The sequence below is a fragment of the Erithacus rubecula genome, assembly GCF_903797595.1.
Source record: "Erithacus rubecula genome assembly, chromosome: 2".
NCBI lineage: Eukaryota > Metazoa > Chordata > Aves > Passeriformes > Muscicapidae > Erithacus > Erithacus rubecula.
Window position 1 is genome coordinate 47,620,252 of NC_136685.1, and position 25,504 is coordinate 47,645,755.

The 25,504-nt window shown below is 35.5% G+C and overlaps 1 protein-coding gene across 3 annotated transcripts in view; it reads right to left on the bottom strand.

The window, feature by feature from the left end:
• Positions 1-4,716: 4,716 nt before the first annotated feature.
• Positions 4,717-25,504, bottom strand: part of FAM184A (family with sequence similarity 184 member A) — a 71,837-nt gene continuing 51,049 nt past the window's right edge. The window contains exons 10-19 of one of the 3 annotated variants that reach the window (XM_079298832.1): positions 23,364-23,405; positions 19,089-19,301; positions 17,944-18,097; positions 17,400-17,527; positions 15,105-15,289; positions 14,472-14,618; positions 11,489-11,606; positions 10,693-10,797; positions 6,821-7,023; positions 4,717-5,084 (exon numbers count right to left, since the gene is read on the bottom strand). In XM_079298832.1, coding sequence (XP_079154958.1) covers positions 5,003-5,084; positions 6,821-7,023; positions 10,693-10,797; positions 11,489-11,606; positions 14,472-14,618; positions 15,105-15,289; positions 17,400-17,527; positions 17,944-18,097; positions 19,089-19,301; positions 23,364-23,405 — 1,377 coding nt within the window. In that variant the 3' untranslated portion in view covers positions 4,717-5,002. The remainder of the gene's footprint in view (positions 5,085-6,820; positions 7,024-10,692; positions 10,798-11,488; positions 11,607-14,471; positions 14,619-15,104; positions 15,290-17,399; positions 17,528-17,943; positions 18,098-19,088; positions 19,302-23,363; positions 23,406-25,504) is intronic. The other 2 variants (XM_079298833.1, XM_079298834.1) reach the window with 2 other exon arrangements.

The following is a 25,504-nucleotide window of genomic DNA, read 5'->3' on the forward strand; positions in this document are numbered from 1 at the left end:
CGGCCGGGCCCGGCGGCCCTCGCGGGGCGGGGCGGGGCGGGAGAGCCGGCCCGCCCGGCTCGGGAACTGGAGATCGGCCGGCGGGCTCTCCGTGCGGAGGTGCCGCTCCCTGCACCCCGCCGCGACAGAGCTGCTCCGGCACAGAGGGGGATTGCGGGCTGTGGGCAGGGGGAGCCCCGAGGCACCTGGAGCTGCTTCCCACAAGTTCCCTCTCGCGGGTTACACCTCGAAGTCTAAATTTGGCTTCTGTACAGAGAGCTGCACGACAAATCAGCCACTTTCCCTTCTTCACGAGGGCATAACAGAGTTTGAGGAGTTTGGGGATTTTATTCTTAATGTAGCCAAAAACCAGTGCTTGCTGCAGGTTCTAAAGCTTTTGCTTACACTTTGCAGTATGGTATTTTGAATAGTTTCTTATCTGTATTTTTTCCCTGCATATAATAACCCAGTGACGTGCTCTACAATTATTTGAAATATTTTAGCTAATTCTGTATCAAAATCATGTTCTGGGCTGTTACGATCCCGTTTAAACCAAGAAGACCAAAGAAAATGAAATCTTTATATATAAACAGAAAGAACTTTGAAGATTCAAAATATACCCAAAAAACATGAATAAAACCAAACGAGGTTAACTGTTGCTGTGAAAAAATTTATATATATTTTTAATAGTAAAAGAGGCAAAGAGAAAAAAAAGAAGAAATAGAAGTGCATGGGAGGTGGGGGAGACAGGGTGAGTATGTCAGGGGTTAGGTAGAAACATATTGCCCTTCTGAGGGTGCCAGAGATTGTCTTCTGTTTTACTTGTGTATTTTCTTGGTACCTCTGAAAAGGTATTTGAATCTTTTTTGTACATCCCTTCAAGTCTTGCAATATCACAGCGCATAGCTTAATGGCCCCGTAACTTCAAAGTTTTGAGCGATCTTAAAACTTTTCTCCATTGAGCTTTTCACTCCCAGGACCTCCCATTGTTAGCCTGTAATAATGACGAATTCTTGATAGACAATCAAACCAAAAATCACTGCCCATGTAAGATCTTGACCAAGAAGTGTACTACAATAATACCAATAGTTCTATAATAAAAACGTGTAAAAGAAATGTACACAGTTCATATTTTAATACAAAATTTTACAGTTGGTGGAAGAGTCAATCAACACTTCTCAAACAAAAATATCCTTTAGATGCCTTATCAAGTTATGATGTAAGGCCTTAATAAGTAAAATAATTAGTGCCTTAATAAAACTAAGGTAAGTAATTTCAATGTCTAGCAAGCTGGGTTTTTTTTCCTCCCAGTCCTATTTAAATGTGATTTTAATGAATAAGAAAGCTGCAGTGTTTACTTCACCTCTTGACTATATTATTATCTGTGAGTTCATCTGAAGAATGTTTGCCCAGCAAAGAAGGGAATGGTCTTGAAATGTTTGGGGAAACAGTTTGTGTGGAACTTCACAGGTGCTTTAAATTACAAATCAGATTTTTCTGAATTGCTACTCCTCATGTTATCAGAAGAGAATTTCTATAGGAAATTTTGCATAGGACTCCTGTCTGTGAATCAGTGGATGGAACTTCAGTCATCTCTCCTGCATTGTTTGCCAACACAAACTTCAGGGTACTTGTAGATGTTGCCTCAATCTTCACCTGAAGGAAAGAATGTTTCCAGCAAAAGACTACTTCATGGGAATTATAAAGAGGAAGTGTTTTAATCCCTAGGTATGTGTCTAGAAGAAAATATGTTTTATAAAATGGTCCTGTTGTAACCAATTTAATAGATACAGCTGCAAAGGCACTGCTGAGATCTGCACTTAAAATATAAATTGATCACTATGCAAATTCAAAACAAGCCCTTTCTCTGGCATATGCTTTTAGTGTCAGCTTTAATCAGTTCATAGTGCTGGTTTTGCAAGGTACAAACCCAGGCTGCTATTTTCTAATGATGGGACACAGTTGTTGCTGCACATTTGTTAGCACAGTTACCTGGCTTCTGGTATGGCAGAGCTGTCATCTCTGAATTCCTGGAGGTGCCCAGGTGTGCTTCCTCAGACTGCCTGCAGCCTAAACAAACAGTGCAGCAGCATCAAAAACACTGCAGCTGCCTGCAACTGGGGCAGCTGATTTTTCAACTACAGAGCGAGTAGCAGATGTTGTAAAGGCTATGATCAGGCAGTGGTTCCTACAAGAAAAAACTCAAATTATTTATCAACTTATTATTATCTAATAGTAACCAGTAACTATTACATGCTTAGCTGAGTAATGAAGAAATGTTTACTCAACAAGAAGTTATCAAAATATATATTAGGTCTTTTTGAAAATCCATAAGATAGCCTCTTTTGAAATCATGGTCCAAAATGGGACAGGAAAAAGTAATTGTTTCAAACAAGTGCATGGAGACAGTGCTGGCAGTTATCAGTCTCAAAAGCTCTCTTGTCCTGGGCTCAGAACACTTGCCTGGTCTGGCTCTGCTTTCCACTTGGAATAATGGCTTTCTTATATAAACCAGTATTACTATTTTTGCTTTCAGGTCCCTCCTGATAGTCTCGTGTGGTAAAGGCGACAAAGACTTAAAGCTGCTCTGTTTTTCAGTGTTACAGAATACAGTGTGTGCCCTCAGTCTGGGTTTGTTCTGTTCAGGGGAGTGCAAGAACTGCCCAGTAATACTGTGATCAGGGTGGTGGTATAGTGTGCAATTTGGACACTGCTAGAAAGGCTGCACAAGAGCTGAAAAACACTCACAGATCCCACATGTTAGGGAAAGATTTAGACCAGAAAGCATGAATATGGTTGGATGTCCATGTGGCTGTAAAACTAGGACTACAGACTATATACCCTTGCATCTTGTGGCAGCCAAGGCTGAGGCTGCCTATGAACTCATGAATCTGTGCACCTTTAGCATTTTCCAGAATACCAGATACTGCAAAGATCAAGAACACAATGACACAGTCATCATGCAAGTTCCTTAATCCCAAAAGCCAGATACTAGCTTCTTTTACAGAATTCTTAATGCTATTTGGTGGAAAGTAGATTTTCCCCTCGTTTCCTCTAGTTGTTTTCTGGGCATTTTATTTTTGGTTGGTTTGGGGACTTTTCTTTTGTCTGTTTTTTGGTTTGAAGAGACTTATAAGGCAGTGGTACAACTGCTGATTGTGCTGATGGTTGAGTGCTTCTTAACATTCATATGCCTACTAGTAAAAAAATGATGGGTATACCTTTCACTGAGTAGGTAAATGTAGGGATCATTATCTTCATACTCCTGATCAGTTAATCATTCCATATGTGAAAATGCACAAATGAAGTTGAGGATGGGAGAAGGCAGCTGATCCCTTGCAAAGCATGCAAGAAAAAATACGCAACACTCACTTCAGAACATTGTAACAAAATGATCTAGTGAATTTTATTTTGGGTAACAGCCAAGAAATCTGACATTTTGCCCCATATGGCTTTCTTCTAAAATTAAAAAGTTGCATATTCCTACAGTTGAGTCCACCAGCTACAGAAAATCTGATGTATACATTTTTAATCCATGGCAGCATCACCAGAATACAGCTTTCAGTGGTGTTTTCAAGGTGAATTATATGATAGAAGTTGTTAAATACGCATTTAGAAGATTTTTATATTGTTTATATGAAAACATACAAATTTTTCATTTATACATATAGTACATATAAAACTCATTGTAATTAGCAAGTATCTTCATCTGGGTATTTACCTTTGTGCATATAGCAAAAAAAGAATGCAGTTAGGGCTTTAGATTAAATATTAAACTTCAAGACCTTTGTATATGCTAACTAGAACCTTATTCAAATAACTCAAACATTTATTCCTGCTTTTAAAAGATAAGAGATTCAGCTTAAAAATACATTCATAAAACAAAGACAATATTCTCCCTGAGACTACCAGTGTGAGTTAATTTGTGGTAATCTTTGAATGAAAAAATATAAAAAAGACAGTAAGCTCTGGTTTTCTCTATGCTGCAAAAAAATTCTTGAGCAACACTGACATCATAAAAGGTATAGATTGGGGAATCATGCTCACTAGCTGAAAAAGTTTCATATATCAGTTTGAGAAGAAGAAAAAAATTTAATATAGACAAGGGAAGGTAACTAAGTTTTAATGGAAGATCTGTATCTGTAGTATGTATTAATGGGAAAAAGCTGTGTAGTTGGTTTTTGTTTGTGTCTTAGTATTTTTTTCAGACATGAATTTTATCCAAAGCTCAAAACGGAGATTCTTGATTTACACAAAGATACTTAGAACAGTCTTCTAAACATTTCAAGCATTTTTTTTTTATTATTTATAAAATAAATATAACTTGTGGGAAGAGTTTCTGCTTAAATTCAACGATAAAATTTTGATTATCACTAGATGGTGAAGTTTCATAAGCAATAGGTGAGGAGTCAACCCCCCTCCCCAAAGAACAGCTCCTGGTTTGTGGCTTTTTAAATCTTCTACCAGAATCCATCTGCTCTGAAGGCCAGTAGCTATACTAGTTTTATATAGCATTCTTCCTTTTAAATGTTAGCCAGAGAAGGTTTTTAAACTGCTACAAAGTAACAGAGCTGGGATGCATTAACAAATCCCACCCAAATTGGAAAGAGTGAGATATATATTTTTCCTTTTACAATTCAAGTTGCATTTATAGTAACCATGCAATTATGTTATTTGGGGGGAAAATCCTTATCTGAAATCAAAGAAAACACATTTATAGGAAAAAGGGGGAAAGCATTATGTTTGTTCTACCAAAATTTATTATGTAGTAATTACAAAGTTTAAAGATTCTTCAATTTAAAATAAAAATAATAGTTATAATTACACATATTGTATAGTACCATGTCAGGTGATTCCAACAAATAACGTGAAATACAGTGCAGTTTCAAATCAGAAAGACAAATACTTTCTCATTCACAGTGTTTGACAAATTACAGGAAAGCTTATTCACATGAGGGTTTACTTAAGGTCATGCTCTTATAAACAGTCCACATCAAGCTGTGCCACAAAAACAAATCATCTCTCAGAATGTAAAGTATCGGGCAAACCACTCCTGGCGTTGTGGGTCTGGTGAAGCCACAGGTGAGGCATCAGTCTGAGGAGGGCTAAATTCACAGAAAGAAAAAAAACCAGTTATCCTACAACTACATGAAAAGTACAGCTGTTAGGAGAAGAAAAAAAAAACAACACAGAGAATATTCAGTAAGGAACACAGTCTGTTTTTCCATGGATTAATTATCAGTGTGCCCTAGGACATGATTTAATGTCTCCCTATAGAATCTGTGATCATCCACTCCATTGGAGAGCATCAGCAGCACAAGTCAGTTCAGAAGCCACATTACAAGGTGGGCAAATAGTATTTTGGAAAACACAATTTTAAATCTCATAAATAGCTGTAGTTTCCAGAAAGAATAAAAAGAGTTTTCTCTTGGAAAAGCATGACTGTAGAAGGTCCTCTTTTAGCATCCTTTCCCTGTGGTAAAGTTAATTGTGAAAAATATGATGCAAACATCATATTTGTAGACATGTGCTCACAAAGACTGGCTCACAACTGAACAGAAATACACACTTTTGTAATAACACCTATCACAAATACCACTTGCAATTGTTCATGCACACACTTAAAATACGCCAAGATACTACAAAAAAACAAACTGCTGTGTTGCAAACAGCATTTGGCTCCTCTCTGAACAAGACTAAACATTCTCACAACATGAGCAGGAAAGAATAATTACACAAATTCCTTTATCAATAAAAATTTGTAATAAAATAATCTCTGCTATAGGATAATACAGAGCACAAAACAATTTGGAGTGAAAACTCCAGCATCACAGTCCATGGGGTCATGCACATGCATATTTATAGATACTTGGGCATATTCATGCACATAACATGCACAGGAAAAAAAATAGCAACAGTACTTTTTTCTTTTTTTTTAAAAAAAGGCTTTTTTGAAAAATACTGTTTTTCCTTATCTATTTTAGATTCTATCATTTGTTTCCCTTTATAATTAGCAGTTGCTAAGTATATGAACTTTTGCATTAAACCAAAGCAGAGAGAAAACAACCAGCTGTGGAACCAGTAATTACATTTTGCTTTAAGTTGGCAACTTAGAGGTAGGATATCAGCACCTACCAGATACAAAGTACAGCACTTTACAGCACTTCAGTGCATTTACTATGTGGATATATCAAGATAAAAGATTTAAATCCTGCCTCTAAAATGCCATTTTGAAGTTATTCAATTCAGTAGGTTATTTTGTGAAAGAATTACTTGAGACTTTAATGCTGGTTCTGATTACTGGAAGCTCAGCATTAAGCACCCAAGCCTGTACCTTTCCTGTTGCTGTAGTAAGGCTACTCCTATCAAACAATTTCATATAGGTGAGCAAAGAGGAAACATAAAACATTCACCTAGCACGGAAAATAATTTTCTTACATAAAAATCTTTGTAACATAACACTAAATAAAAATACCTCCGTGCTAGTATCAATTCCTAAATGAAAATCAGTAAATAACACAAACATCTAAAACAATTGTTCATATATGTAAACAATTGGAAGCACATGAATTCTGCTAAGGTATATATAAGGGTTTTCAAAGTTCAAGGCTTAGGAAAAAGTGAGAGAATACTTCACATTTCAACAAGGTCTACAATAAAAAGGAATACTATAAAGAGGTTATAATTATAATGTAAAAATTAAAAATGCCGCAAGAGTACTTGTACCTCTGAAAGGCTGATAAAGCAAGTGGGATTCAGCTCAATAAGAATGCAAAATTTTCCAAAGTTAAGCAAAAAAAAAAAAAAAAAAAAAAAAAAAGACTGGTGAGGCAGTGCTCACCTCAAAAACGTCTTGGGCTCTTTGGGTGGCATTGGCTGTGGTAGTGGTTTGCTGCTGTTGAACTCAATATCGTGGATGGGTGAGTTAGGAATGGGGTCCAGGCGGTTTGGATGTCCATTGCCCACCACTCCGCCAGATTCCAGAGCACTTAGATTGGGGACACTCACAAACCTGTTTGTTGATTTATCGTTCTTCTTCTTTTGCTGCATTGAAAATAACAAACGTAAGGAAGGCTTCTTGCACAGGACAGACGAGGACATTGGCTAATTTAGAAGCTTTATTGATGATTGGTTTGGAGGTTTTTTTGAAGGAGAGGAATTGGGGCAGATTGGGCTCTTTTTACAGTTGTAGTTTTCTGTTTGCTTTGACCTGAACACCACAAATTTTCACAGAAAAATCGAATTTCTAATAAAAATGATTAAGTCATTATGATTTAGTGTAATTATCAATAAGTACATCACATGAGTATATGATCTTTCAATATAACATTTTGGTTATATTGAAACATTGGTTCTATTTATCATGTATTTGTTCTGTTTAAAGACTGTAGATTGACAATCTTGTGGAAAATTTCCTTTCAGTCTGTTAAATCTTTCATATTTACTTAAATCTTTCCTTCATATCTGTGAAACAGCTCTGCTATCAAATGCAATTACAACAAATTTAAACGATAAAAACATTGGTCTCTCCAACACATTTCACTCCATCATTGAGGCACAATTTAGTAACTGGACCATGAAACCTAGAAACGCACCTACATTTCTTTCACAGCAATTGCACCCTCTCAGTCAGCAAAGCATTATAACAATACAGCTAAAGATAAAAATATTACTGCACAGGAGTGCAGCTTTTTGCACAAAGAAAAGGCATTGATGCTAATACAGCTGCCACTTCTAGACACCAGATGGCACAACTGAACATGGTTTTTTTCCCTACAATACTCTTTGTACTTATTTTGATAGTATTGGAAGGGATTAAAAGTATTTAGGAAATCTATTTTTATACAGCTATTTTACATTCCAGAACAGATCATACAAGGGAGTCAGTGATCTTCTTTGTTTTTATAAATATTTTAATGCAGAAGTATGGTTCAAATAATTCTATCACTTTTCTTTTAAATGTCTGTCTGACAGGACATGGTGTGCTTTTCTCACTTCTATCACATTTTTCTTGTCCACCATAAATCCTAAATACAATAAAATACTAAAATTGAAAGTGCCTTATTTCCAAAAATAGGAGTTTTTGACATACCCAGAGCAATAAAAAAAATCCTTGCTCAAAATTACAATGAATTATGCAATATTTGAATATATAATAAATAATTTCAATTACTTTTATGCAACCCTAACAAAGCAGCTAGGAGAAAAACCTCTTTTGGGCTTACTAACTAAATGTATTTGAACTAAATAAAGTGAAAGACAAGTGGAATCTCATGTCGTTTCTATTTTCCAGCAGAATTCTACCTGAAACAGGAGAGCTTATTGGAGGGTGGGCATGAGTTCACCTGGAGACAGTCTTGTTGTTTGTTTGCACTTTCTTCTCTTAGGCTCTCTGCTAGCTTTGATTTCAGTGCCTGACCTCTCCAGGATTGGAATATGCAAATGATACTAATTGCAGACACATACTCCACATACTCTCAGGTGTGTTTATCAATACACAATTAAAATACCCTGACAATTTAACAGAAAGCTATAATAGAAAAAAGTTGGTTTTAAGCATCACAGCGAATGATCATCAGCTACAAAGGATTAAACTAAGATTGCCCCAGACATATCTGCTGTAGTAGTGAATAAACAAGAAATAAGAATAAATAGTTCAGTGAAAGTAACCAACTGTATGTAAAATACACTTGCAAGACAATACATGCTGTAACTAAAACAGTGTGTTAAACAAACTGTAATTAAATCCGTGTGCTCCACAGGTGGCTCATTTCTGGAAAATTTATGTTATCCACATAAGTGATTAGAAAAATACTAAAACTTATATAATATTCTCTATAAAACAATATCTGCTTCTGAAGCGATCAAATCTGGAGAGAGAGAACTATGTATTGTTCCCATGAAATTCATGCAAAGTATTAAGAAACTTGAGATGTAAGAATGTAATACTACACTAAACACATCAACTGCAGAAATTAGAGAAGCTCTAACACCTACTGCAACAACTGTAATTTTGCATTAATATGCAAAGCTCGTAGTAACTCATAACTTCTGTTCTTTTTTTTTTTTTTACAAAAAAAGAAAAGAGAATGAGATTTTCAGTTTCTTTGTAATTCATTCTCTGGTAACACAGTACATGCTTTGACAAAATAAAGTAACATAGTCCACAACTCATGAAATGAAAGATCAGAATGTTCTGGCATACAAGACACTTTTAAAGTCTAAACATTTTAAGTGATAGAAGCGTATCATAAATATATGTGAATTATCACTATGGAAATCTGATGCTGAAATACTTTTCCCAAACACGTCAGATTTCACACAAACATAAGGTTATATACTAAGTGGTTACATTTTACAGCTTTGTAAATGGGTGGTTCAGACAGACTTCCAACATTTTCAACCAACCATTGAAATTGTATCTGGAAATCCTGCTATTGCCTCTAATGGTACCAAACTAACTTCTTTTATGCAGTTAGCATAAAAATTAGGCATCCAGAAAAGCTTGGGAGAGCTGCTGGGCTCATGAAAACCATAGGAAAATACTGACATTTTGCAGCAGAGTTTGTGCAGAAGCGTGAAATATGCTGATCTGATGTGAAACTGCAGTAAGGCTGGCTAAAAAACAGCCTGATCTCAAATAATGGAGCAAGATCTCCTTTTAAATAACCTGAGCCTGAACCTTGACCACTGAAGCTCTTGAGCATCTGATCTGCTCAGGTTGTGCCCCTTGGGTTTTAGCCTCTGCTTCAGAACCTTCCCAACTTCTGTCTCTACAGCTGGCACAAATCTCTTTGCCCTCTATGCAACCTCTGGCTTATCACAAGGAGGAAGCAAATGTCAGAGGACTCACTCTAAAGTGGTGAACAGAATTACTACTTAGACTGGATTAGGATGGTAGACTGTATTCTACCACAGTCTGTTCACATTCCTCAAGAAGGACTGCTGCTGGCTTTTGAAGTCACAGGAAGGCTACTGTGCCAGTGTGTACAGTAGCCTTCCCTGGCTGCTGTTCAGCAGCATGGAGAGAACTGGCAAATGCTGCTACTGAAGTTCTTTCATTTGTATGGGTGGTGACAACCACTGAGAGGGCTAGAGACTGACTTCAGTCTCTTGCAGCCTCCACTGTCCATACTGGTTTGCCACTCCACTTCTCTAATCTTACTCTATATCTTTTCCCCTTCAGACTCATTCCACGCCCTTCACACACGCTTCCCCTTCCCCTTTTACCCTAATTCCCTTCCTTTTACTGTCCCCTCTTCTTGTCTTTCTAATGCTCTTCCACCCTGAGAGCTTCCCAAAAAGTGCAAAGTGCCCTTGCACTTTCCATAATAGCCAAGAAAAATTACAAAACTGAAACAAGTTAGGGGTGTCACTACTCTCTGTTGCATGGTACAGTTCTGCCCTTTATTGCCTTTCTGTCACTTTTCCATTTTAAATTTGCAGTTTTGTGATAGGGAACTGTGTTTTATGTCATACATGTCAAGCAAACCAGGGCAACAGCATCAGCGGATCTCTCAATAACACAAAAGAAACAAACCTAATAAAACACAAAAATTAACAGACAAATGGAAAACTATGTTCCTTGTTTTGAACATGTCTGTTAAGTGTGATTTTTGTATAGAGGCACATACACACACATACATCTCTTCTTTTTACTATATCTTTAGATTTCTTTTTATTTACTTTAGCAATGAAGTCCATGGAACATACCTTCACCAATGGATTAATAACACCAACATTAGGGCTTGCATTAAACATTTTGTTGTAGTTAGTCTCCCTGTTTACTAGTTCCAGCTGATAGAACTTTTTGTCGTCCTAAAAAGAATAACAGATAGAAACTCCTTTTTATGCATTTTCAATCAGTTAATGGCCAAATCTGCCTGTAAAATGTTCTCCAATAAATTTATGCTTACATTGAAAAATAAACTGGTAATTCTAAAAATTGCATTTCCTGTTTATATATTATTATATGGAATAATCTAAATAATTTCTATTTATGCAGTTCCATGGTCCTTAGAGTGAGCACAGCCTAATGGATTATGCCTAATGCAAAATACTCAGTATATTTCTGATCTTTATTCAATATTGATTTCCTTCCTGCTTCTTAATTGGGATCTAATTAGACTAACCCAGGTCAGGGTGTTGTGCTTTCAATTTGGGAAGCTCAGTGCATCAAGATCTTCATCTTAAGAACCCCACAGAACAAACTATTTCTTATATGGCTTATATGGCTTACATGGCTGGCTTGTCCCATGATTGGAGGCAGGAGACATCTGATAAAGGACATACCAAAACATCTTCCTGTAGTAATGTATTATGCTTGATTTTGGAAAACACTGTGTATCTAATTAGTTTTAAGAGTCATTGAAACCAGAGCAATAATGTATCAAAGAATATGAATAACATGCTAGCAGGATTGTACCTTTAAATACATTTCAAACACTTTGAATCAGATTAACTTTTGTATTTGTCAAGACATTACACCAAGAGAGCATAGAAGTCTTACAATCAATTTCTTTATCAGTTGGTCCCGCTCTGCAATTAGGTCTCTCAGTTCTGAGATTAGCTGCAAGTCTTCTGGTCTTGATTCTCTGTTTTTATATTTTTCTTCCATTTCTTCTAAACTTTATAGAAAAGAAGAATATCCTCTTTAGCCCAATCCAGTGTTAAATGATGACTGAATAGTCACATTTTTGATAAGTACAAAAGAGAGTTCAGGGAGTAAAAACAGAGGATGACTTTCTTACCACCTTGAGGGAAACTAATTTCTATGCTCTCCTTCCACTTTAGATAGTTAAGAAACAAAACAACAAAAAAACCCCAGTAACCATAACTTCTCCTCCAGCAACTAATAATATAGAGAACATTCTAAAAACTTAACATCCTTCCTGTGCATGCACTGCTGCATTTTGGAAAAGGGCCACTTGCAAGTCAGGCTAAATATAAGGCATTCAAAACCAGAGCATCTTGCTCAGTTCATGTGGAACATACTGGAACAGAAGACACCCAAGAACACTGAAGACTAATAGGTAGCTAACTCCTCTCCACAAAAGCTACTTAGTACCATCAGAGATGAAATAAAGGAATGAGCTGCAAAACAAAAGGAAGAACACTTGGATATTAGGATGTCTAATATAACAACTGATAAACATTTGAAAAAAAAAAAAAACAAACAACTAAGAGGAAATTTGAAATGCCTGGTGGGAAAGCATTAAAGGAGAGAAGTGAAATAAGCCAACTGAGAGAGGAATTGTATAAATAACTGCATAAATATCCCTTTTTCTTAAAAAACAAGTTTTGAAAACATGACAGTTTCAAATTATTGTGTCTCCTTTAAACTAATAACATGCTCATGACAGTAAATACAGTTTCAAAGGAAAGTACTAAAATACGTCTCTCACATATTCAGCCCTCATGTAGATTAGTGAACCAAGTATCAGAACAGATTCAGGAAATTTTAAAAACTTAGTGAAAAAAGAAAAGAAATCCCAATCAAACACTGAGAAAAATCTATGAATTATACTGAATCTAAATCAGGTTAAGCTTGATTCCACAAGAATTAGATAAAGTGTAGACACCTGGAAGTAGACATAATTTTTCACTTCAGATAAATATTTTCTATTCAAAATCAATTATGGGATTCTTACTTTAATTTGCAGCTGAAAAAGCAGTTAATATTAAATTATATTGATAATTTAATATCCTTCAAATAACCTGTACACATCCTGAGGAGATTATATAATGTATTTACATAAAACAATATGAATGAGAACAACATGATTGTTTTTACTTGCAGAGAAGGCATTTGACTCAGCAGAACAAAAATAGCCTCAGCTGGCTTAATTTTTATGCATACTTTTTATGCTGGGTTAAGCTATTGCACATAGATCCCCAGACTATTCTAGATAGTTATACACAGCTGTCATTTTGTTTTCAGATACTTCAGAAAACTGTTTCAAATAGATAATTTGTAATTTAAAGACTTTAGCTGTAGATCCTAATTAATGACACCCACGCTCAATTATTCCAAGACAGATTCACAAACATTCATGAGGCCATGCTTTAGGTGAGGCTGAACCTGTGAACAGCTACTTGAGAAATAGCTGCATAAAACTTCTCTGGGTTGCGGGGGGCATGAGTGCAGTATTGGGTTTTGTTTGGTTTTTGGTTTTGGATTTGTCTTTTTTGTTTGGTTGGTTGGTTTTGGTTTTGTTTGGTTTGTTTTTGGTTTTTCATATTTCTTTGCCTTTCTACATAATTTCCTCTCTGGACAGCTTCTGACTTCAGAGTAATAACACACTGAAAGCCCAGTCAGGGCACCCTCGATGATGCTTGCTGATTTTAGGCCAGTGGGTACTTCCTCAAAACTCTAAATTGAACAAGAGTGAGGAGTAGAAAACAAGCTAAATTCAGAAAATTCCCTGACACTGAGAAGCAAACAACTTAATGCAGAAAACACTTAGGGTAAACAGTTCCAAAACAGTTCTGGTGGCTGCTCATAGGTCTGTTTCTCACATAAGATAAATGCAGCAAACAGGAAATAGCTTACACCTAATTTACTGAATGGCAAGGTAAGACATTTATCAGGGCATAAGAGCATGCATGTGGACAATTACAAGTGGGTGAAAACTAGGATTTTATAACCATTTTATTTGAAGGCAATTTCTGGGGGCTCATTGTCCAGAAAAAGCTAGATGCATTTTGGCTTTACTGTCCATTTGTAACTGATACTTACTTAGAAAAGCTTTCTATCAAAAACTCAGAACCAATTTCTTCTCTCTGCCATAAATCTTTCATGCTGCAAATACAAGTCCCTAAGTGACGACTTCGTGGCAGGAAGCCTTCAATGTGCTATGAAACCTGAGCTATGAACTGTGACCATGTGGGTAAAATTACAGAGATGGAGAATAAAGGGTGTAGAAGACAGGAAAACACTGGTTGGTGACACACTATTACATCACTTCTGCCACCATTAGGTGGTCTAATCCCTGGTGGCATTTTGATTCAGACAAACTCTTAAGACTTTTGTTATTGTTATGTTCATACAACCAATTTCAGACACTAATTTTCCTTATGCTACTAAACCTGAAAATATTTACATCACTCATGCTACAACCTCACTTCTTAGTAAATACTGTTCTCTTTATAAACTTGTTGAAGAAATTCTTGTGTTCTCAAAAAAGACATATTAAAGTTTGGGAAAGAAACCATTTGAAATAATGTTTTCTCTGGTTTTCTAGGAACTGCATGGATTTAAATTTTCCTACTTGAAATTTTTTGGTCTCAAACCCTTAACAATTTACCTCACTACATTCGCCTAAAGATTACAGAATTGTGTTGCCTAAGGAGTGCAAGATTAGCCCCTGTACTTTATTGAGGTATCTTTACATCTGCATCTCTGCAGTATCTTCAGGAATTTACGGACACCAGAATAAACTATTCACTCAAATGCAGCTACACACAATTTTTTTTAATGCAACAAAACTTACGAAATTTGTAAAGCTGAATTAATTTCCTTGAGCAGCTCTTGGGTCTTATTAAAATCTGCCAGCATGCTTTGTTTCTCTCTGATGTGATCTGCTGTCAAGACATCCAGCTCTTTCTCATGTTTCTTGCTTAAATCTTGCTCATGCATCCTGTTCAATTTAGTTTTTGTTAAAAGAAGAGTTATTCTAAAATCAGACGTTTTGTTCATCATGATTTTCTGCCGTGCTTCTAATGGCTGTTACATAATATTAGACAACACAGATGGAATTACTGATTCATCAAAGCCTATTACTTACTGTTCTCCAATCTTCTAGCTTATTTCATGGAAAATACATCTCCTTTAATGCTTTTTAAAATAAACAAACATAATGATTTTGAAAAAAATCCCATCAAAAAAAACATTTGAGTGAACTGCTAAGAACTAAGATATGCCAAAATGTCTGAAATGCCACTTAACTGCACAGCACAGTCACTAACTTACCAGTAAAGCCCCTAACTTAACTAAAGAAGACTATATGATATGTAACATGACTTGATTAAGAGGATAAATTTAAAACTGCAAATGGTAACTTTTTTTAAAGTAAAACGGTAAGTGAAACAATACAGATTTGAATTTAGAGTGGAAAAATTCATACCTGATCTGTTGGTTGGATTCACTGTGTATTCTAAGAATTTCTTTTCCTTTAAACTCTAATTCCTTTGTCAATGCACTTATATTTTCATGAAGATGCAGAATCTCTTTGTCCAGTTCAGCTATGTGATGATCTCGGTGTCTCAGTTCATCTTGTAGATCTGATATTCGGCATAAAAATTCTTTTTCCTATAAGTAGCAGTAAAAAATATTTCAGATAGACGCGTTTCTCAGAGGTGATGCCTACAATACTTGCTTTTGGAAGACTACAGCTGAGCAGAATTTCCCACACAATAGACAATTTTTTCAGTTTTTGATGTTCACATAAATTATAATCAAAGCAAAGGGCTATTGTGTACAAAGAAAGAAGAAATCCAAGTTATGTAATGAATGATTTCCACTTGCAAGAAAAGTTAAACCCCATGATTATCACTGCCTGTTAAAATCGATGTAGCTAATCACATTTTCCTTTTGACCTCACATACAAGAAAAAAAAACAAAAAACAGGTATCACTAAGATCCAGGGATCACAATCCAAAGAAACATTTTTTCCGTTATAGTCCCATTCAATGGGAGAAAATTGGTCAAGATGTATGCCCAGCACAAACAAAAACTGATTCAGAACTTTCCTATCTTACAAATACATACACATATATACAAAGGTCATAAATATCTTACTGCAGAATATATGTTAAAAAGTTTATGTAATATTTATATTGTGTCCAACAAATCAAGAAAAGTATTTTATTTTATTTTATTTTACTTTTTTTGCATAAGAAATTCCAATGAAGTTAATATCCGGGAAATTCAACTGAAGCCTGTTCTAATGGCTTTCACAAGGAGTCTCTGGTTTAGAAATGCCTGTAATGAAAACAACTTTTTCAGAGATTTCTATTTCCATCTATTCAGCTTCTTACAGTTTCATAACAATTAATGACCATATAGTTTGCACAGAGAAAATTAGCTGATATTCCAAAGCAGTTCTATGTATAATTGTGTTTTGTGCCTTCATGCTTCTTGGAAATACAAATATATCTTTGTGCACAAATTTCATAGGGCATATTTAAGAGCAGATAATTAAAAATAACTACGTATCTCCCTGTATAAAGACTATGTTAAAGTTATAAGGAAAAGCAGAGGAAAAATTTCCATCCACACATATAAATATTTCAAAAAGTAGCAAATATAATCATCCTAATCAAACCACTCTCCATCTCATTCAACCCTGATCCTGTGAACTGATGAGCATTCTAACACAGGAAACCTCTGTAACTGCTTTGGCCTCAGTACAACCAAAGCTTGTGTTTAGGAGATCATTATACTGGGGCAAAAAGTACACCCTGTTTGACTGCATCAAACAGCAGTTCTTGTAATTGAAACTTTTTTTTTTTTTTTTGGCATCTCATTTAGCTGTCAGATTCTGATCTTAAACAACACGACTGAAACTATATCCTCCTAAATCCTGCATGACAGTACCATGTTTTTGCCTCTGGCGTCCACACTATTAAACTAGCAGGGAATAGCTGAAAAAGGCCTCATCTTTGATTGTCTCTGTTTTTGTGTAAATGTCCAGCAAACCCTGTTTTCTCTGTTTATATATTTCTAAACCAGGTTCTCCTTCTTGGCACTGGAGTATCAGTAAATCAATCTTGAAAAGCCTACTATGTAGGAAATAAAGAGGTAATTTTCCAGTCGTCTAATTTACAAAAGTGGCTTTCAATAGAGCTTAAACTTTGATTTTTAGCTTCTAGGAGAAAAAACTGATTGTGTATAATATGAAAAATTAAAGATGAAGGGTGAGTTAATCAGCTTGCTACTGAAAGCAAAGGTAGTTCATACTGGTTTCACAGATTTGGTTTTGGTGGGGTTTTTACATGCACTTTTTTTCTTCAGTTTGAAACAATCATTTGATCATAAGCAACCATTTCTTTTGCCATATTCTTAGGCTTCAAAGAGAAACAGCTTTTTCCTTCCTGCTGACAGCTGAGGATGAGTACAATTTTGCAAGAATGGACACTTGCATCCCATGGCAAGCCAAGGAGCTCCCAGATGGCTGCACAGTTCTGAGAGGAAACTACCTGGATGTGGGAGCCTTTTCCAAGCTTTGAACGACGCTTGTAGAAAGCAGAAAAAGCTAAGCAAGGATGTTTAGAAAACTGGAACATATTAACTGCTGGTGCTGGATTATTTTGAAGGATTACATGTTTGTTGTTTGCTCACAGCAGTTCTTGCCTCCATCAAAGGGAAAAATGAATACTGATCATGCATTTTACACCCAGTTGCCAGCCATGCCTCCTACCTGTCGCCTGCCGAGTTCTATGCTTCTTTCAAGCTCCATTTTGGCAGCTACCAGTTCTTGTTGATGGTTGTGCCTCAGCTGGTCAATTGCTGCTGCATGTTGGTGGTTGAGCTCTGAGCGCAAGGAAGCTGGTTACCATGAGCAAACAGAAAAGTTTATTTTGGACATATTTACATTAATTAACAGTAACAGTCCAGCTCCATCTTGTATTGCTGCTGACCTAAAACACACTTTACATCAGCTAAGTAACTGTCTTGTATTTTATTTCTGTTGTTTTTTGAAAACATTAGTTCTCCATCAGGAACTTTGGTCAGTTACTTCTTCCAAAAGAGCCTTAAAGGTGAGCTATTTCAAAAGTGAAGAGTCTAGGCTTACCTGTTAAAGCTTATAGTGACTTTAAGAGGAACATGTCAATACTGAAGGACTCCAGAGAGAAACTACAGTGTTATAATACTGTAACACACACACACACATATATATATATATATGTATATGAGTAGAAATAATGGTTTTGGACCCATTTTCAAATTTGAAAATAGTATACCTAACATAGCTTTTCCTTCATCCTCCAGCTCAAATCGTAGAGTCTGAAGTTCCTGTTCCATCTCTAATTTAAAGCCTTCCATGGCTTGTTTATGTGTTTCTTTTAGTGCATGAAGTTCTTCTGAGTGCTTCTGTTGTAAACGTTCTTCTAATTCCTACAAAATCAAAATTGAAAAAATTTGTTCTACACCAGCTTGGAGAATTTAGAAAACATTATGCAAACAAAAAAGTAGGCATTGACATATTCTAGGAAAATAACACACTAGTATAACTTGTATTTTCTTATTGTACTAACATATTTTTTCTTTTCAGTGGTTGATAGTTACCAAGATTACCTGTACACAAAACCCATTTGGCTCACAGCTGGAAAAGAGGAAAAAATCAACCCATGGATATATCTACAAAAGCAAGCAATGTAGTAAGGTGCAGATTCATAGATGGGTATACTGTGCACACATCTGACTTCTGCTTCCTAAGGACACCCATGTTTACTCCCTATGGATCTGTATGAAGCATAATGTTCCTGCTACACATATTCTGGGCACATAGTGGGAAAACTGACTGCAAAAGCACGCTCTGGAGCTGAACTTAAAAAACCTTACGATTATAAATTATGTACCATGCACTACCAAAATTCCAATTTTAAAGCTGGTTTTGTCAAAGTTTTTACAAAAATATCCTGGGTGGGGCATGAAAATTATCTTGCAAGTCACAGAACATAGCTCACATAATTTTTAATGTAAGGAAAATATAAAATACATTTCAAAATCTATTGACAAAAAACCCATGCAAAATGGAAAATTCATACTCAAAATCAAAATAATGTAATATTAAGGGTATTAATGTCAATCTACCATAAAGAGATGCATGTATTGACAATAATTTTACATATATATATATATACACACACACATACTTACCTACATATGTGCATATAAAGCAAGACATGAAACAATGCCAGTACTATAAAATATTTTAAATATGTCTTGTTTAGATTTAAGTAGATAACAGTATTACTGCAATACATCATCTGAAAAAGAAATTTAGTAGTTACGCAGATACTTTCTTTACTAATTCCAACTGTGCATGCAAAATGCTAAAATGGCAACATTCTCTACAGAATCTGGAATAACCACATGAACATGCCTTCTGTTCTTGCTCTTTTGTTTCTTCCATGTTTTGAAAGGCAAGGATATGGGCTTCCTGAAGTGACTTATGCCTTTGCTGATGCTCTTCTTCTAATTCCTGGATCTCCTGAGTCAGCCTCTGTCGCTCCTGACTGAACTGGGCTTGTAGCTGTTGCAAAGAGCTCTGTGACTGGGAAAGCTGCATCTCCAGATTCTGCTTCAGTAAGGAGATCTAACCCATAACAGAACAGCAAACATTCATTAGTCATTAATACCAACATCAGCTGTAAAGAAGACATTCAGAAAAAGAAAATATTTGAAATTTTAGAGCCAGAGTGTTAGTTAAAAGACAGATAAGCAATGTCATCCATCTACTAAATATGTTGTTAATGTTACATATAATCAGAGATATAATAATGACATTTTAGTGGTTTTGTAAGGGTTATCATATTGGTTAGTTCTGCAGCACTACCTGTAACACAATTTTTAATGGCCAAATTATCAAAAATTATTTAGATTTTATATAAAAGATCAATAAAAATGACACTATCAAGGTCTGAAATCAAACACTAGATTGTCAAACTATTCTTCAGGGGAATATCCATCATTCTGCTAGAATAATCTTGCACTTGGAATAGGAGAGGACAGCCTGTGACATCTACATTGGTTTTTGTATTTTTTGTATGCTGTGGTCCTACCTTACTAGTGGTTTTCTCATTTAGAAAGAAATGGTACCACTCAACATCACAAATGAAAAGTAACACTTGATGGATTTCCCATCACACACTTTTTTGTTAGTTCAGTAAGACTATGAAAATGATTCTTACACTAGTTTCCACAATCTAAACAATCTGAGTCACAAATAACCAATTTTCTTAGAAATAGCTGATTTTACAAACTATGCTTTTCATCCAACAAGTATTATAGTACATTGTACTCCTTTTTTAGTCCTGTTTTCTTTTTATAATATATTACTTTGTTCTCCACATCAGATAGCATCTTTTCAGACTGAAAGTATTAAACCTTTGAAGGTTGTACCTATACATTTTCAGACTGGAAGCATTCCCTTTACAGCCTAATATGAGAGATACCCTCCAGTTCTGGAAACATTTTGCTACAATGACTCCAAGGAAGGAAAATAAAATTGTCAAGTGACAAAGAATTTGAATCAGTAAGGATACTTTTCAAGCCTCAGAGCATTGCCTTATATGAAATTATAAATGAAAGTCTGATAGTGTCATTTGATTCAGCATATCTCAAAGTTAATTAAGTCAAATTTGTAACGACATTGCACATCAAGTTATGGAATTGGAGAACATTAAATCCACCAGTTAGCAAAAAATTAATAGCAGCATACCAAGTACAACTTATAGCACAAACATTGCTGCCAAACATGTGGGTTAAGTTTTTTTTCAGAAGGACATAGCTTAAGCAGATTTGAAAGAAAAAAGCTACAGAAACAAAAATTAGCAGTAAAACAACAGAAACACAAATCAAACTAATATAAATGAAATAAGCATAGCTTGTTGTATTTCCAATTCACAAGGTCTTTGTGTCTGGGAATATACACTCTAACACACACCATAAAAATAGTATTGTACTTCAGATACCTTTGAAAGAGATTAGCTACAATGAAAAGAGTGCAGGGAAGGTCTATGCCACATTCTGCAAAACCTTTTACTAAATACATTAATGTAAATTTCACATTAAAATTGTACAGTGTCAGACCAAAGCTTTATCTGATCTCTGTTTCTGCCTCCAGAAAGCACCTAGGTTTACTCTAGGAAAAAAAGGCCAAGCATAAATGTAGGGAGCTTGACTCTGCAACTCTTGATTCTACCTGGAACTAGCAATCTTTTTTAAACCAGAAGAGGTATTTTGGGGCAGACTTATAGAAGAAATAATAACAACAACCATTATCTGAACCCATAAAAACTTCTAGTATCCACAATATCCTGCGTCAAGTTCCATGCAGACGTCAATTTGACATGACAATCTTCAACACTTGTAATGGAAAGGAGCCAAAAGAAGTTCCCTTTTTATTTGATGTATTTTACTCATGTTCCAATAGCTCTCCACCATTTCCCTCCTTACACCCTTTGCCACTCTGAACTGGTTTGGCCTAGTGAGTTGATCTTTGTATGAAAGTTATTCCATATCTATGATTATATTTCTCCCACTTTTACCCCTTTTCTACTATTTCATTTTTAAGATTAGGGGGCCAAAACAAGTTATTTGAAATGAGAGTAAACTCTATTCTTATCTGTGATTTATATGGTTTTACATGTTATGTTCTCTGTTTCTCTCCTATATGCCTAAAGTTTTATTTGCTTGTGGACTCCTACTGAGCACTGAGGTGATGTTTTCATAGAATTATATATTGCAGTCTCCACATCTACAACTTTCTAGCTCTAACAGGTCAAGGTAAGGTTTATCATTTTACAGAAAGAGTTACAAATTTTTTTCTTGTGTATAATTTTGCATTTATCTACACTGGATTTCATTAGCCATTTTATTGTCTAGTCCCTTGGCCTTTAACAGCTATTCTGTTCTGAATAAGCTTTTATAAACTGCAAAGCTTCCTACCTTACTCACTTCTCAACAACCTGTAAAAGAGAATATTTTGAGCATCAGTGTAACTCTACTGATAACCACCTTTCCTGTGGTAACAATTTATTTAATATTTCTATACAATATATACTGTATTTTTTCTCTTCACCCCTGGAAATTGACTCCACTGAAGTGGTAAATTTGCACCATGCACCTGCCAGCATGGCCAGCTCTGAATTTTCATATACATATCATCTTCTTGTACTGCAATGTGCTATCGTCTTCCTTCTCCAGGAAAAAAAATTGAAACTATTTTACCCAAACTTCTCTTTGGTCTGGTCACATGTCCATCTCCTCTAATTCATCCCATGTTCACTACTGGGCCCTTTTCTCCTTCCTACCTTTCTGTAACCCCACACCTACCTGGTCCTTCTCTTAATCTGTAAACTTATTCTTACTTTCCCTTGGACCATGTTTCTGTCTCTCAGATTTCTCACCACTGTTCTGTTCACCCTGGCCAGCAGGAGGTGCAATTCTAGTGGAATTGTACAATTCTATGGGAAGTCCTGCACAGTCCTGCAGAACCTCAGGAAATGTAATGATCACTCTAACAAGCATTTCATGATAACAGTCAAATGGAGTCAATCACGGTAACTTAGGCAAATTTTTATTAAAATAACATGAAAAGATGCATTTTTGGCTTGAAGTTAAGTCTATCTCTCAATTAAATTCCTCCTCCAAATTCTGACAGTTATCAGTACATAATTTATAAATATGTTGAGCATGGGCTAAGGGCAAAAGGATTTTGTTTTCATTTCTGTCTTGGAAATGCAGAAAATATTTTAATTGAGATGACCAAGAGAAGTCAGACATCTGGGCAGGAAGCCATCTTTGATGAGATCAGGAATAAGCAAGAGCAGTTCATCTTTCCACCAGATTAAAGTGATTGCAAAACCACAGCCTGAAATGAGTCAGTGTCTGGAGATGTCTATTTGCATCAACAGACTACACAGAAAATAAAGGACAATGAGGATTAAATGATTCTAGCAAGCAAGTTAGATTAGTCTACCCTTCTAATAATTTGTTTTGATGTTGAAAAGTACAGAGAAGTTAAAAATATCAGTCTTTTTAGAGAACATGTAATTTTAAATATTATTTTGATTATTCAGTGAATAGACTGATATACTCAAGAGCATGTTTCTAGAACATTAGTGCCTCTTTTTGTATGTCTTTGGACTACCCTTTATGTACATCTCTGTACTGAGGATTCAAAAGAAAACAGCTCTAAACACTATTCTCTGAACTTCCAGTACTTTTATCCTAGGTTTTCAGCACATTAAAAAATCTCAGTGAGAATTAAGAAAATAAAAAAATAGAACAGTTTGGCTACAATTATGAGTTACACTGCAAAACAGCAAATTACAATAGAGCATCAATCCCATGCTTTGTAGAAAGCTCTGCAATATACATCTGCACTGCCCACAAGCTTGCTTGCATTAACAATGACATAAAAACACTGCTCATGTTATGACCACATACACAGTGTCTGATGCCAGTGATACACACACAGTCACACAGATGAGGGGATGCACTACACAAGCTTTTGATAGCAGCACATGTTCTCGTCTCAAATACTACCATGTCTCCCATTTCATGGTCTGAAGCTGTAAAGCAGTACTGCAGGATATGCAGGTTATTAGTGCAAGCATGCCCTGTTCACAAGCTGTAAGTGCAAATCACTTACATTGCTGATAGATTTATGCAAAGCTTCACCGAGACAGTGCCGCTATGAAGGAAAGATCACAGGAATAAAGGGAAACATTCAGAAATCAACTAAGTAAAAGAAAAAGGGATAAAGAAGGAAGGGTAAACATAGAACATTAATTATAATTTGATCAGAGAAAAATAAGTTGAAAGCCATCTGGAAAAGATATGAATATGCTGTTTTGACTTAGTTTATAAGCTAGTGAACACAGAACAGAATGACGTGGTTTACCATGTTATGTTTCTGACATACAGTATAGCATTATCTCTTTAACATAATGTTACTATATAGACATATATCACACAGCTGAACACTTTAGAAGTTATCTGCTTGTTTTCTCCTTTATGGCAAAACAATTTTAGGAAGAAAACATTAAGTATGTGAACAGACGCTATGTAAGGGCACAATCAACAATCAATTGTGTCTCTTAAATATCACCAGCATATTAAATACATAATATTAAAGATCAACTGCTAAAGGGCAGAAAATTAGTCTTTAATGAAGACATTTCTATTAAAACACTTTTTTTATCTTTCTTAAAATTCAGAAACAAATGAGTACATAAAAGACTATTCCTGAAAGTCTCCAGAAATAAAATTACTTAACATACCACTTACATTAGTGGTGATTACTAATGAAAAGCAAAGAAATCCCAACATATTGACAAGTAAATGCTCTATGAAATACTATTGATCATACAAATAATTTACACAATTCATATGTATATAAAAATTCCTGTGTGCTTATTTATATGGATCATATAGATAAGCACACACACATACACAGAACAGAGTCATCAGAAATTAAGTGAGAGCAATTTCAAATCCAGCATGACCACTTTCCCCTTTTGTCACAAGCTGGTCAAGAAGATGGCTTTCTCTATGAAAGAGCAGGTATTTTGACACCAGCCTGAAAGCCTAGAGGTGAGAAATATTAGATAACACTTTGCCAAAATACAAAAATAAATTGTTATTCAGCCCTCAAGAATAAAAAAAAAAAAAAAAGCCACAACATAAAAATACATTATTGTGAATTACAAAAAATGAGCTTATTAAAATTGTAAGAGAGTTATAAGCATTAATGTTCTGTGCAGGAATGGAACACTAGGAGGCATCATACTCCAGCAGACAAGGCAATAGACCAGCATCTAACAGCTCTGATTCCAACACAGGACTTTAGCACTGCTGGTCTCAACAAATCCTCTCAATTTTTCTGTGCTTCCTTTCCCATCTGTTTGGTTTGTTTAAGGGGGAAGCTGTTACAAGCAGGAATGAACTCCTGCTAAATAAATGTTCACTTTTTAGAACACTTGGGATTTTATATTGGTGGATCTATCTATGCAGCACTGTGGTACAATTAAGAAATACTTAGATTTTACACCTGAAGCAGGAAAGTTCTTATTGAACTATACTGAAGAGAAGTTCCAAGTGAAAATAGAATTATATAGTCAATTGGAATGGGAGCTCATTCCAGCAAAACGTGCAGCAATTTAATTAGATGCAGCTAGATATTCAAAAGTATGCAGAACATATTCAGAATGCAGAACTCCAAAATAACACTGGTTTAAGTGTTTTTAAGAAATTTTATTAAAATTCCAGACATCCTTATGAGTACTTCCATAGCAAAATCCATCCATGTTCTGGAGGAAAAAAAAAAAGTTAAGAACCAAAAAGAATGCAGGCATAATTATGACTGTATATCTATGATGCGGAAAAAGTGATGATTAAAACAAAAGGAAGTAGGTGAGTTTAACTACCACTATTTCTACAGGTTGGAATTCAAGATTTCATTTGTGATGTTGCTGTGGTATAAGAAACCTCTGTGCAATTCTCTTTGAAACCTATGCGGTGTACAAGTTAATTAATTTATTTCTTGAAAGTACAGAAACTTCTGAAAACACTGAATTCACTTGATTTTGCTGTCTCATTTTTCAGCAGAAGTATTATCTTATTCACCCTCAGCCTATGCAAAGCTAAGCCTCAGATGCCACCAAGAGAGTTTCATCATGACCCAGAGGAAGAGCAGAGATGCAGCACAGAATAGAATGTGCATCTTTATATGCAGCATCTTTCAAATCCACTGATCATTGCAGGCTACTAAGCAGGAGTGAAAGACTTTGC